This window comes from Rhinatrema bivittatum, chromosome 2 (assembly GCF_901001135.1).
Source record: "Rhinatrema bivittatum chromosome 2, aRhiBiv1.1, whole genome shotgun sequence".
Classification (NCBI taxonomy): Eukaryota; Metazoa; Chordata; class Amphibia; order Gymnophiona; family Rhinatrematidae; genus Rhinatrema; species Rhinatrema bivittatum.
This window is the reverse complement of record NC_042616.1, coordinates 402,066,834-402,081,415: the sequence shown is the minus strand read 5'-3', so window position 1 is coordinate 402,081,415 and position 14,582 is coordinate 402,066,834. Positions and strand designations below refer to the sequence as shown.

The following is a 14,582-nucleotide window of genomic DNA, read 5'->3' as shown; positions in this document are numbered from 1 at the left end:
GGAAGCATTGGTGCCCCACCGGGAATCGATGGCCTCCCAGGAACAGACACCAGCTGGGTCGGTAACACACTGATGAGATCATTGAGCCGTTCCAGCAGCGGTTCTAGAACAAAAAGCATGGGCACTGGCACCGTCTGTGCCACAGGCACACACCCTGCAGTGCTTGTTCCACTGCCAGCTGGACTCGCTGCTCCAGCTCCTTCTCGAAAATTGCTGATGCCAACACGACTGGGAGGCATGAGAGGTGGCCAGATCTTCCTTAGATCACCAAGGTGGATCAGCGACTGGCATCAGGAGCGGTGGAGACCACTGCAGACCCCCGGCATCGATGGAGGTTTGGCACTCCTCACCACGGGGTTGCTTCGGGGGCATCACTGCATGAATCAGCGCTTCCCGAGCCCAGCACCGTGCATCAAAGGTGTCCAGTGCCGACGCTTCCTCAACTTCCCTCGGTGCTCGGCCCAGTCTTTCCCTGGTGCCAAGGTCGATGACGACGAACCCAACGCCCTCAACCTGGAAGAGACCAACAGGGGCCAGTCCCCAGCACCCTATCTGCCGGCAACATCGACAGATGGCCCCGCCAGTGTCGAATGGCGCGGTGTCCGTTGGAGCGGCTCCAAGGTCCATCACTGCAGATGCCACCGATGCAGACGGCTCAGACTTTCTTGACCCGAAGAGTTTCTCCATCTTTTTGAGTCAACGTCCCTTGGTGGTCATCTGGGCGCACAAGCGGCATCCCTGGACATCATGCGATGCCCCCAGAGAGGACACATACCTCATGAGGATCTGTAATGGGAATGGTCCTTGGACACTGGGGGTATCGATGAAAACCAGAAAAGGCCATGATGAATGAAAAGAAAGGGAAAAAACAAGAGTGATGATTGCAGGCGGTCGAAGCCAGTGGGCACAGAGGCACTGCTGCCATGAAGGGAACAGAGTGAAAATAAACTTATCGAAAATGCCAAAAAGCCTAAGGAGCCTACAGGGAGGCACCGAGAGGGACCAGGCGTCGAAGGAACACGAAAAAATCCCGAAGTTCACCGGCGCAAAGGTTTTCCAAGGCAATTTCCAAAGTAAAAGCCACAAGCTCACTTATCCGCAAGGTGAAAGCTCCATGGAAAAAAGAGACTGAAGAGGGACCTCATGTGGATGCATGGTATATGGCATGCTGGGCATGTTTAGTGTGCCTAGTCAAAGTTCCAGAAACTCTGACATAAGTTTTCTGTGCTGGGCGCCATCTGATGATGTCACCCATGTGTGAGGACTACCATCCTTGCTTACCCTAGGAGAATTTATTTTGATCTTTTCTGAGTATTTTTGGGAGGGGGAAAGGGATCTCTTACTTGGTGCAGGGAGGGAAGAAAGGTGGAGTGACATGGGAATAGAATCTTGGGAACGGGGGTTGAGTGGGAGGGACTGAAGATGGGGGAAGGAGGAGGAGGAAAAAGAGGTGATGGGGAAGGAGAATGTGGGGTGTGGAAAAGAGAAGTAGAAGGAAAACTGAGAGGAGATGAATTTGCTTTATTTCTCCCTCTCCCTACCTGATTCAGATCTTCTCTCTCACAACCAGCATCACACCCACACTTGCCACAACATTGATTCCTTTCTTACACACCTCTACCTGACCTACTCACCTCTCTTACACATAACCCACTCCCCATCTTACATTTCATCCCCTCCATCCCCCTGCCCACCTCTTACCTTCACATACACCTACTACCATCCCATCTTTTCTTACACACCCATACAGCCCCTACAACTATCTTCTTTCTTACACACACGCTTTCTAATCTCCTCTCTCAGCCAGTGCCAAGCACCAATTCTCTCTCACTCCCTTCTCCCAAAATGGATCCCTTCTCTTTTCCCCAGTTGATTCCAATTCCCCACTGATTCATTCCCTTTTAATCTCCTCCACTACCCCCTCCCCTCACTTTTCACTGTCGAGCCTCTTAGTGACAAACCTGGGCCTGCAGGGACAGCAGCAACAATACCTCAAGCTGTGCCTTTTCCCTCCTCTGGCCATTTCAGCCCTGACCTGCAGTTTGAACTGCACCAGACACTGTAGCACTGCACTGCTCAAACTGCACGTTGGGTCCCAGTCATCAACGAAGGGTACAGCCTGAGGCAGTGCCACTCTCCTCTGCCTGCTTGCCAGATCAGTGGGAATATGCAACTAGCCTGGCTAGCTGCTGCATCTCCCCACCCTGCCCCTGGCTGCCTGACCGAAATTCCAGGGAATTCTGTGGCAGGGGCCAGATTTTGAGTTCCTTGTCACGTATCATGGGAGAGAGGGAGGCCCTGGCTTATGGCTGTGAAGCAGACAAAAAAAGACCATCTGGGGGGCGGGGGGGGGGGGGGGGAGTACTGGACAGATGAACAGGACCAGTAAGGCTCTGGTGCCCGGGATACCTTCCATGCTAAGAAGAAACAGAGAGAGAGACACTGACTTTACCATTTAAAAAGTTGCGCTGGTTTTCCAAAATTTGGTTGATTTCGTGGATCCACTGCTGGCGAATTCCTGGATTGGCAGAAAGTAAAACATACGACTCCATGGCATCAGCAGATCGCGATGTCAGTGCAAATTTGCATGGATCTCCGTCCACACTTTCCTCCAGGCTAAGGCAACTCACCTGAACAAGACAACATAAAACCGCTGCAGGTGAGATGCAGGCTCACTAAGCATACCACCCTCCGCCCCCACTCCAGATGGACAGCAACTGAAATCATGGGGTCATTTCCCTCTTTCTTTCATGACTAAGCCAAACATTTTAACCACCTGGGGCAGTGATAATTTTCTAATGACCAACAGAGATGCAATGTCCTGCTGGCAACCTGAAGGTGGGAGGTTCTGTTCCTGTATGGGCAGGGGTGCGGTGACAAATTCAGGGAAGTCTGCAACATTTTAGAGGTCTTCACTTTAATAATCCTGACTCACCACTACAGAAGGAGTACAGAACCATCTAACCAGGCGTTTCGGTCAGCAGAACAGATGCACTACTGGTACTCGAGAAACAGGTGGTTTTCTAGGACACTGCTGTAATGAAAGAGCTGTGCTGCAGAAAGTCCCCTATAGTCTCTCTCTGTAGTGTGCAATCAACATTATCCCTTCAGGAAAGATCTATTTGCTTTTTTTCCACACCTTTGCCTTTTGTATCCTGAGAACCTGCTGGTTTCTCAACTCCTAGAATGAATTTTGGCCCATGTTTCTTGAGCAAAAAGTCAGGTTCCAGGGAGGGGGGTGGCAGTAGAGTTTCGGAGAGGAGCGGCCTCTGAGCAGCCTGGATGCACTCCCTGGTGTTAAATTGCCTCTCCCCTGCTCCCCCCCCCGCCCCACTCTTTGTTCATGGAAGCAGAACTCATACCTACATTTTCCTTCTGTGTTGCTGGCACTCGTGGGTATACACTGTGGTTCATATGCAAACTTACCTTGATACTGTTTTTAAACAGGAAGCCCGGCATGGAGAAACCTTTCTTCTTATCCAGAGGCTCACTGAATATGACAATCTGCTCGAACAGGAAGACCCGCCTCTCCTTGCAGCGTGGCAGCAGGCCTGTGTCCTGCTCCGTCACCAGGAACGTGTCCTGCAGCAGTAGCTTGCCTTGGGCTACAATCTTACCCTGGAAACGAATGAGGAAAAAAAAACCAATAACACACTGCTCTTTACAACAGTCAACCTGCTTACTGATTCTGTCCCACCCAACACAGCAGGGTTGGGAGCGAGAGATATCAACCCAGCAATATCACCACCGGAGTCACTGCGCTGACACAGGAAACTCTAACTACTCCCCCCACAAAAGCTACAACTACATTGTTATAAGGACATCTTTAACTTCTGGTTATTTATTTATTTTTTTTTAGCAACTTCAGTATTTAGAAATAATGAAAAAAATCCAATTGATAAAAATAAGCAGCAGCTTTAAAACAACAGTAGCAGTTAGATTGCTTAAAATCTTCATCTGCCTCTTTTTCGCTTTAGTGCTTTCTCATTTGGCCTTACTACTAAGTCTTCCTCCTGGTTCCATTTAATATTTTCACACTTTTTTTTGGAAAAAAAAAAATAAATAAAAGTGTACCTCTTTGGCTGTGGTTACATCTCCTATTTTCATGTTTTCTCCCGAGTCCCTCCTTTGGCTCTTTCTGTGTTATCAGGGATTCTCAATCTTTCCAAGTGTGGCCCTTCACTGGGAACTGGCTACCAAGATACTGTGCCTGCCCGCCCGAGACTAACTCCCTACAATCCCCTTCCCTTCTCACTCCCTTGTGTCTGTTTAAAGATGGTTCCCCCAAGGTTTTAAGACCAAACATATGCAAGCATATTGTAGAAAAATACGTTGCAGACATGCTGTAAACCACACCTGGTCAGAAGGGAGACAGATGGGGCTAAGAGTCCTGGATTTGAGGCCTACTGACATAATCATAAGAATTGCTAGCTTGGGTCAGACCAAAGTCCATCAACAGTTGCCAGTCTGGATCACAATACTGGGCAGATCCCAGGCAGCAGATCTATTTCCTGTTACTCGCTCCTTGGGATAGCAATAGCTTTCTTTAGTCTACCTGCAAGTGAAATACTGCAAACCCTCGGCACCGGCAGAGGACACGAGACAGGCCACAAGCAGAGCACTGCAGGCTCCTTGTAAAGAGCAGCCATCTCCAGTACAATCAACTACCTCACTTTTGGGCAGGATGGCTTTTGGTTGAAAAGAACCCTCACAGAGAAAAAATAAAACAAGACACTGAAGGAAGAGGGTGGAAGGTCGAGGTGGGGTAGGGAGCAGAGTTACAGCCATTTCTGGGGTTTTGCAGGAAGAATGCCTGTAATTACATCAAAGCCTTGCAGCCGGCCCACGTTCATCATGTCGTTGCAGCGCTTGGGGACGATGCACATGACTTCCACGGCTCTCTAAGTAGGGAAAAGAGAAAACAGCACAAGCTTAGCGTAGCCTCGCTCCACTGCAGCTTTGTCTGGGAGAAGGTGCGAAGGGATTCTGGAAAAGGAGGAGGGAGGGAAAGATAATGGGAACCAAAAACAAGAGAACTATTAACGACATGTGATACATTAATGGTAGCACAGCATCAGCAATTAAAGGATTTTAAAGCAGACATACTTACCTGTAATAGGACAGCAGGATGTCAGTTTTCACACATGGGTGACATCATCCGATGGAGACAGACACGGAAAAACTATGTCAAAGTTTCTAGAACTCTGACGGAGCCTCGCTGGACATGCTCATAGCATGCTGTCATGCCATACATCCACATGGGGGTCCCTTCAGTTTTGTATTTAGCAATGAAATGAAAAAAATGATGAAACCAAATCCACATGGGAGGCAGGTGGGGTCTCATGAGGACTGCCATGCTGCTATCCTCAGAGGACATCTGTTATAGGCAAGCAACTCTGCCTTCTCCGAGGACAAGCAGGATGGCAGTCATCACACACGGGTGAATCTCTAGCTACAGGCAGTCCCCAACAAAAACGGGGCAACAACAAAACCAGTGCCAATGGGTACAACAAAGTTTCTTTATTTTTATTTTTTATTTAACATTCTTACATACCGCTGCTTACATATATTGTTCAGAGCGGTTACCACGATCACATTCATAATTATCCATAATATATAGAACATACATTTTTGGCAACAAGCCTTTTATGCTTTTATTCTTAACCCATTAAGGAAATGGGGGCAGCCAGCAACAAAAACAACAGGCCCTAGGGCAGGAAACAGTTGGGTTCTCCACCTCAAACAAATTTTGAAGGACAGACTGGCCAAACTTGCTTTCGCTTCGGCCATTCCTGTCCATACAGTAATTGCTGTGAATGAGTGGAGCGAACTTCACATCGCAGCCTTGCAGATCTCTTCCATGGGGACTGATTGCAGGTAAGCCACAGACGCTGCCATGGCTTGGACAAAATGAGCTTTGACATGGTCCACTAGATTCATCCCTGCCTGGGCATAAAAGAAGGCGATGCAATCTGCTAGCCAATTGGAGAGAGAGAGTCTATTTGGCAATGACAATCCCCAGCTTGTTTGAGTAAAAAAAAACAAAAAACAAAAAAAACAAAAGCTGGGTGGAATTCCTATGGGCTTCAGTCTGCTCCAGGTAGAAGGCCAAGGCTCTCTTGCCTTGGCCTGAAGCCCATTGGACTGAAGCCCATAGGAATTCCACCCAACTTTTTTTTACCTCTTGTGAGTGCTTGTTCATCCCGATGAACACAAAGCCTGGGAAAAAATGTTGGAAGAACAAATGACTGGCTAAGATGGAATTCCAACACCACCTTAGGCAAAAACTTGGGATGTGTGTGCAAGACCATCCTATCATGGAAAAGCTTAGAATAAGATGGGTAAGTTACTAAAGCCTGAAGCTCCCTGACCCTGTGCACTGGAGCTTTAAACAGCTGGAACAAAACCACCTTGCGATCCCATGACACAGCAGGAGGTTTCAAATGAAGCAGACCCCACATGAAACAAATAATTAAAGGCTGTACAGAGATGGGCTTACTTTCTACATGGTGATGGTATGTGCCAGCCGCACTAAGATGGACCCTTAAGATCAACACCAAATAAATATAGAAAGTAATCAAGCAGGTTTTGTATGGCGCAGTTTTTGTATGTTTGCTCACATCACATGTCAAACCTCTTCCACTTCAGTCCACAGGACTTTCTAATGGAAGCTTTTCTTGAAGCCAAGAACACAAGATGCAGAATCAGTTTCTCAACATCCAAGCAGTAAGCGATAAGGACTGGAGGGTGAGATGGTGCATCCCGCCTTGATCCTGAGAGATGAGGTCTGGGGAAATGCCCAGCCTGATGGGTTCCTGGATGAACATCTCTCGTAGGCATGGGAACCAGATCTAGCTCGGCCAAAAGGAAGCTATGAGAATCATGGCTCTCTTGTCTTCTTTGCGCTTCGACAAAAACTTCGCCACTAGCGGAATCAGAGATTATGCATACAGAAAGACTCTGCACCAATGCAGAGTGTGAAGGCATCAGAAGCTAGCTTGCAACATGCCCTTTGTCGGGAACAGAAAAATGGAACCTTTCTGTTCTAGGGAAATGCAAACAGATCCACCACTGGAGCTCCCCAGCAGTGGAAGATCCGGTTTGCTATCCCCTGGTCCAGGGATCCCTCGTGAAGTTGTAAGGACTAACTCAATTTGTCCACTGTCACGTTCTCCACTCCGGCCAGGTAAGTGGCTCTGAGAACCATCCCCTAAGAGATGGCCTAGCCCAGCCCCATAGCTGGACAGTCTCCTGACATAAAAGGTACGAGCCTGCACCTTCTTGCTTGTTGATGTAATACGTCGCCATTTGCTTGTCCGTCTATATAAAAATAACTCTGTTGGACAGCTGATATTTTAGAGATATCAGATGTTTTTGCAACCAATATGAATACTGATTCCACAAGAGGGACACCAACTTCATAAAATGGATGCTGGCATTTCAACAGAAAAACCAGATGAGGAACTTTTGACCAGAGTAAGAATAAGTGTCCAGATTATCTGATCTGCCCATTTAATGTAAGAGCTATAGATTCTTTCTATGAACAATGAGCTAAGACTGCCCAGGACAGGGATAAGTCACAGACGCGAAAACAACCCAAATCTGCCCAGAGACAAAAACCAGCTCACAGAAAAGCGCTGACACCGTAAAACAGCTCAGGGGTCAATAGGCTGTAAGAGCAGTGACTCCCTCCCCCCCATTCCCAGAACTCTAGGGTGAATACCAATCAGTCCCAGTGATTTGTTATTCTGTAATCTGTCAATCTTATTTATTACACCCTCCGGTTTCGCAGTGATTTCATTTAGTCGCTCAGAGTTATCACTATCAAAAAATATTTCTGTTGTGGTTATGACCACCAATATCCACCACAGTAAAATCAGAGGCAAAATAGTAATTTAGGTTTTCTATTTCCTTGTCCTCCCTGATCACCCTTCTGTCATTTAGCAGCCAAACTAAATCCCTCACAGGCTTTTTGCTTTGAATGTATCAGTACTTGAAAAGGGTTTTATTACTTGTTTTTATTTCTATAGCAAGCTTCTTTCCAAATTCTCTCTTAGTATGCTTAAATACTTTTTTTTACATCTCACTTGCCAATGCTTATGTTCTTCTTCACTTTCCTCATTTGGATATGCATTCCATTTTCTGAAACATACCCTTTTGGCCTTAACTGCCTCTCACCTCGCTATAAAACCACGTTAAAAGTCATTTGGCTTTCTTTTTACCTTTCTTAATGCATGGGGAATACATTTTGTCTGGGTCTCAAGATGGTAATTTTAAACAATGCCCATGCCTCCTGCAAGTTTTTAACCTAGTGAATGCTCCATTTAGGTTTTTTTTTTTCCTAACAGATTTTCTCATTTTATCACCCTCTCTTTTTATAGATAAATGCTGCTGTAGTAATTTTCCTTAGTATTCACTCTTCAGTGATTATGTTAAATTTAATTACATTATGCTCACTCACTGTTGCCAAACTTTATCTACCACCTTTATCTCTTGCACCAGATCCTGCTTTTCTCTGAGAACAAGATCTAATGTGGTTCGCCCTCTGGTTAGTTTCACGACCAACTGTTCTGCATTTAGACAACTAATTTACAAGTTAGCTGGCTAAATGAATATCTGGGCACTTATCCTGGTAAATTCTAGCCAGCTAACAAGTTAGCTGGCTAGAATTTAGCTGGATAAGTCTGATCGAGCCAAAGAGTTGTCCCTTTTTAGCCGACCATACATTCAATCCCCTCATCTATTTTGTCATCTCCCCCTACAGGGTCCCTTCTTCCCTGGCTGATCACTTTCCTGTTCTTCTCCCTGACCAGAAGACGACCAGCTGCACTACTGAATATACTTCTCCTGGGTGCGCGATCGAGTATTTAAATGAGGGCCCGTGGTAATAAGGCGGCGCTAGGGACACTAGCACATCCCTAGCGCCTCCTCATTGAAAGAAGCGGCGGCTGTCAGTGGGTTTGACAGCCAACGCTCAATTTTACCTGCTTCGGTTCTCGAACCTGCTGACAGCCACAGGTTCAGAAAACGGACGCCGGCAAAATTGAGTGTCCGTCTTCCAACCTGCAGGCAGATTTTTAAATTTTTTTTTAATTAAATTTTTTTTTTTTTTGGGGGCCTCCGACTTAATATCGCTATGATATTAAGTCGGAGGGTGTACAGAAAAGCCAAACAGGGGCTAACGGTGCGCTCGGCTGAGTGCACCAAACTGAGTCGGCCCGTATGTTAGCTGGACAAGTTTATCTGGCTAGCTTTTCTATCTGGACTGTGCCTGAATATGGGAAGAGAGTGAGGAGAAAGCAGAATGCCCTTAAGTTAATAAGTAGGGGAGGCATGAGACTGCTTCATTCTACCTTTTATTATTGGGCATTTTGGTTATCCCAATACGTAAAGGTGAATCTGCAGGGAGAATGAAGATTTGATTGGGTGGATATTGCAAAAGCACAGTTAAATCCCTAATCATTATTAGACATATTGGGGTCAATAGCTTTGAAAGCTGGGCCCCTAAATTGGCTCCTTTGAAAATTAGCTAGGGTTGAGGTCTTAAATTTAGGTACTAAAATGTAGGCAGTCATTGGGGCAGGGAACAAAGACACTTGGGGCTGATTTTCAACATTAGGTACTTAAGAGGTAATTTTCAAAGGAGTAACATGTGTAAAACTAGCAAATATTGTAGCAATTTTCAAAAGCCCATGTACGTGAGTAAATCCTTTTGAAAATTATCTCCAATTGTTCTTAAACCTAGGCAAAAAAATTGCAGTACTAAATTTAGGAAATTTTCAGCTGAAGATTTAGGGCACTAAATTTAGCTGAAAATCTCCCTAATTTTAGGGACCTACGGTAAGTAAAATTTCAGCATTTTTTTGGAAACTGACCTCACTACATCAAACATAAAATAGGATGGGGGTTCTTACAACAAATTTTTTTGGTAATCTTAAAATGCCACTTTGATAATTTTGCCTCTACCCACTCATTCATCCCCCAATACCCTTCAGATGCATTCACCCACTACTAACTGATCTTCCCTCCATGCCAATCCCTCCCTCCCATGCACTCACCCAGCATCTCACTCACTCTCCCCCATGCAGTCACCCATCTTCCTGATACCTTCAGCAGAAGAGCTGAACAATATACATCCCCTCCTGAGCCTGCTTTCTACCACTCTTCAAGGTTTGCTACAACAAAAGTGGTAGACAGCGGCCAGCAGAGCGAAGTGTGTTACTCTACTCTTCTTCCTCTGGTCAGGGAGAAGAATAGGAAGATGATCAGCCAGGGAAGGAGGGGACCCTGTAGGGGGAGATGAGAAAATATATGAGTGGACTGAGGTGTTTAAGGTGCACTGCCAGCCCCAACCAAGCTGCTCTACTCTTTTACCCTTGCTACATCTACTCTGCTAATGCTCCTGCTGTCAGGATTTCATCGTTGTTCGGTTCTCTACCCAATTGCTGCTACTTTTAGGCTTTGTTTGGCTCTCAGAAATACACACAGAAGTGATTGTGATAATAATTATTATTGTTATAATGCTATTGGCCATATGCAGTGCTGTATATAGTGGTGACAAGTATGCAGGTACAATAAGTTCCTGCTCAAAAGAACTTACAATTTAAGTGGGTACCTGAGGCAATGAGAGATAAAATGACCTGCCCAAGGTCAAAAGGGGAGTCGGGGAGAAACAGGATTTGAACCCTGGTTCTCAGCTGCTCTTCTTCCCTAATCATTTTTGCACACCATGTTATATTAAGACAATGGAAAATAAAAGTAGATCTTCTTAAAGAATAATATAACTTTCTTTCTATCACTACCTCATATAAAAACTAATTGCTAGGGTGAATAACTTCAAAATGCTTAGGAGGATATATTTTAGCTTTTTTGAAATTGTTAAGAATAAGGCTCTGATTAATGGTGGGATTTTGGTGGGGGGGGGGTTTTGGGCCCAGCAGTTTCCTCCTGCTACTCTGTATTTCTACCTCAGTCAGAACCAGAACTAGCTGGGTTTCCCCCCCCCCATATTTTATATTAACTCTCAACCTACTTTAGTCCAGTCACTGCAGTGACTATCCTGTGCCAGGGACCATTCATCAGAGCTCCTTCATTATTATTTAAAACATTTCTACACTGCTTACCCAACCAAAAGCAGATACCCAAAGCAATGTGCAATAAAATCTAAATTAAAAACCCAACAATCCAAATAAACAAAGGACGGTGCATATGAACAAACCAAACTAGCAAACAGGACTAAGTAAGAGATGTTACAGTAGAATTCATGATCTTGGCAGATATGGCCATAATTTTCAATTTTTTCGAAAGTCGACTGGCTCAGGTATCCTAATAGCCAGAGTAGAGCTTATTTCAGAGTAATGGAGCAGGAATAGAAAACAGCCTGCATCAGTACATAGTTTAGATTTCTTCACCTCTCTGCGTGATGGGGGCCAGACAGGATTTTCAGCTGGGCTCTAACTTGATACAGGGAGGCAGGCATGTAACGCAGCAAAGGCTGCACAGACATGCCCCCCAAACCAAATTCGCTGCTGCACCCTATAAGCACTTGAACTCTGCATGTTGGCCTCAAGGGGAGACCCAAGAAGCAGACCATTGTGATAATCCATGTGCGACAGTACATAGGCACGAACAACCACTTTAAATGAAGCTCAATTCAAAAATGGGCAAAGGCGACACACCATGTATGAGATGGGAAGCATCAACAACAAAGAAGCAAAAAACCCTCTCCAATTAATTATTAATAAAGCAAAAAGAGAGGAAAAAGGATACAAATCCCATATACTAAAAATTCTTTACAATAAACAACTTATATGCTAGCAGATGACAATATCATCAATGATTGCCTCAAAGTTTCACTCTGCAGCCTCTCGCCACTCAATGGGCCGCAAGCCGTGATCGGTCACTGAAGCAGTTTGTTATTTGTAATCATTTATTGTCATCATGCTGCAAAGTCATTGCTTTCTTTTTATATATGACAAAAAATATTTATTATTTTTTATTCTTTTGGTTTATCACATTTTTCAAAAGAATAAAAAATAATAAATATTTTTTGTCATATATAAAAAGAAAGCAATGACTTTGCAGCATGATGACAATAAATGATTACAAATAACAAACTGCTTCAGTGACCGATCACGGCTTGCGGCCCATTGAGTGGCGAGAGGCTGCAGAGTGAAACTTTGAGGCAATCATTGATGATATTGTCATCTGCTAGCATATAAGTTGTTTATTGTAAAGAATTTTTAGTATATGGGATTTGTATCCTTTTTCCTCTCTTTTTGCTTTATTAATGAGATGGGAAGCATGACATTCCTCCGACAGAGCGGAATCCACCCTTACCCCCCTGGTCCCCCCCCCCCCGATGACTTGTGTAGCAGGGACTATTTGCTAATCTCTAAATGTAATGAAACTTCAATCACAGAACCTAAATCTGGCCAAAAGGTTGTGCCACTGTGTGAGGATTATGGCTTCGAGGTCCCTCTGCATGGCAGTGGATGGCACTGCCGCTGAGCCAGCCCGACATTGTAATTTTAAATGTTCCAAAAGATGTGCAGGACTGTTACCATTCTATTTCAGCAGGGCTGGCCTGATGGCTTGGTGGCAGTGCTGTGCGCTGCTATGTGAAGGCCCTGGGCTTGACTCCTCGTTGGAGGCATCTGCTCCCTGGTTAGCTGGGACTGGGGATGCTGTGGCGGGGAGGGAGTTCCAGTGTGTAATGGTGACACCTAGTGGCTGGACATAGGGTTCATATTAGTTGGCTTTCGGTAGGAGCTGTGGTTCACAGCCCTTGGTCGAGGACGTTCTCCAAGTTAGGAGCGGGGATATAAAATAGGGGGGGGGGGGGGGAAATCCCCCCAGGTAGTGGCAAATGAAGGTGCACAGCATCACAGCCCGAGAGGCCAGCTCCAATCAAGCTGTAAACCCAAAGGAACAGGAGACTGTTGCATCAAACTCTACCCCTCAATGCTCCCCCACAACCCCCCCCCCTTTGTAAAACAAAGGAATTACTTCTTTCTGGAGAGCAGCCACTTAAACCCACAGAGAGGATTAGAGTTATTTTTTTATCTTTTCACTTACTTTTCTTCCGTTGGTGGCTTCTGCCACCCTCCTCTCCCCAGATGGCTTTTGCTGCCTTAAAAACTACAGAGCAGTCTTCCCTGGGGTGTACCAACGCTGATCATTGGTCTGTAGCCATCTTCCCTCCCCAGGCCTGAACACACAGGCGCAAACAGACCTGACAGATGGGTGATCTGAACCTGGGATCCCCTGTGCCACAGCACTGCAGCCTGAACAAGAGGGGCTGGTCCCACCACCTGATCAACAAAATATAAAACTGGAAGTTCACTGGGGGGACACAAACTATAAATTGGGATGTGCTCCTAAGTATGTTTTAAATGCATACTGTACAACATTCAATAAATATATATATATATATGACAAATACTGTACCTCTAATTCTGCTGTGTCGAGGCAAGCCTTTTTTGAATATTTGAGGAAATCCTACAAAGAGTAGAGAATTAGTTTAATTCTGAATTTTACAGTGCAGCTTTAAAGTAATCATACAGGTCTTGCAGAAAACTGGATTCTCTGAGAGTTGAGGATCTTTTATTGAACCAATATAAAACTAAAGCAACGATGATGAGGTAACAGCTGTGGAGACCAAGTAACCCTTACTTCTGCCACCTGAAGGCAGGGCCTAAACGGCCTTGGAGGTTTGTTATATCACGCGTTGTTTTTTTTTTTTCTTACTTTGGTTCAATAAATGGTATCTCAGTCTACAAAGAACCCATTCTGAATTTTACAAAAACAAATAGCTCCATTCCTGGAGGTGACCTGTGCACTCTGTGCAGAGTCAAGACAGGACACACACTAGGTGGCTCCAAGTGGCCTCTTGTCAGAGCGACGGAAGGATGGCCTGCACTTAGCAATGGTGCGGCCAACCACCCATGCAAACAGTACACACTCCTGGTTTTCTTCATCAGTGCTTTGATACAGAAAGTAGACAAATATCAACAACGCTTTTCAATTACTTAGGCCTTCCATACAGCAAACTTCCTGATGTGTAAATAACCAAACATCTGAAAACATTTGACACGTTTTCCCTCGTGCTGCACATATATATTCAGGTGGGTCTAGGGGGATATATGACTCTGTTGCATGGAAATTTACTCCTGTGTGGGACTTTTATTTTTGGCGTTTGCATATTTACAAACTTGGCAGAGCCAAATCACAAAATATTGGTTTTCAAAACTTTGTTATGATACAAACTTCCCCTGTTGAATTTCCTTTTTCTGATGGTACCAGTATTTGCCACCAGATAACTCAACAGAATGATTAATAGCTTCACCTAGCAAGGCCCAGAGTGGTTAGGTCAGGTCAACAGTAATTAGGCATAGGTAGAGAGAGGAGGATCAGAGCGCCCAGATTTTTGGAAGAGTACTAAAACATGCCAGACAGACACAAGAAACCTTCAGACGTATATAAGGAGCACAAATTTAAAAAAAAGATGTTCTGGTGCTCTGGCAGACATAGAAAGGAAATGCTTTTTTTTTCTACTTAGTAGTTTCGCATATGTTTAAAAC

The 14,582-nt window shown here is 45.0% G+C and overlaps 1 protein-coding gene across 1 annotated transcript in view; it reads right to left on the bottom strand.

The window, feature by feature from the left end:
* Positions 1–14,582, bottom strand: part of TRIO (trio Rho guanine nucleotide exchange factor) — a 964,000-nt gene that overhangs the window by 85,671 nt on the left and 863,747 nt on the right. The window contains exons 44-47 of the mRNA XM_029590045.1: positions 13,450–13,500; positions 4,824–4,901; positions 3,427–3,618; positions 2,453–2,630 (exon numbers count right to left, since the gene is read on the bottom strand). Of these exons, the coding sequence (XP_029445905.1) occupies positions 2,453–2,630; positions 3,427–3,618; positions 4,824–4,901; positions 13,450–13,500 (499 nt within the window). The remainder of the gene's footprint in view (positions 1–2,452; positions 2,631–3,426; positions 3,619–4,823; positions 4,902–13,449; positions 13,501–14,582) is intronic.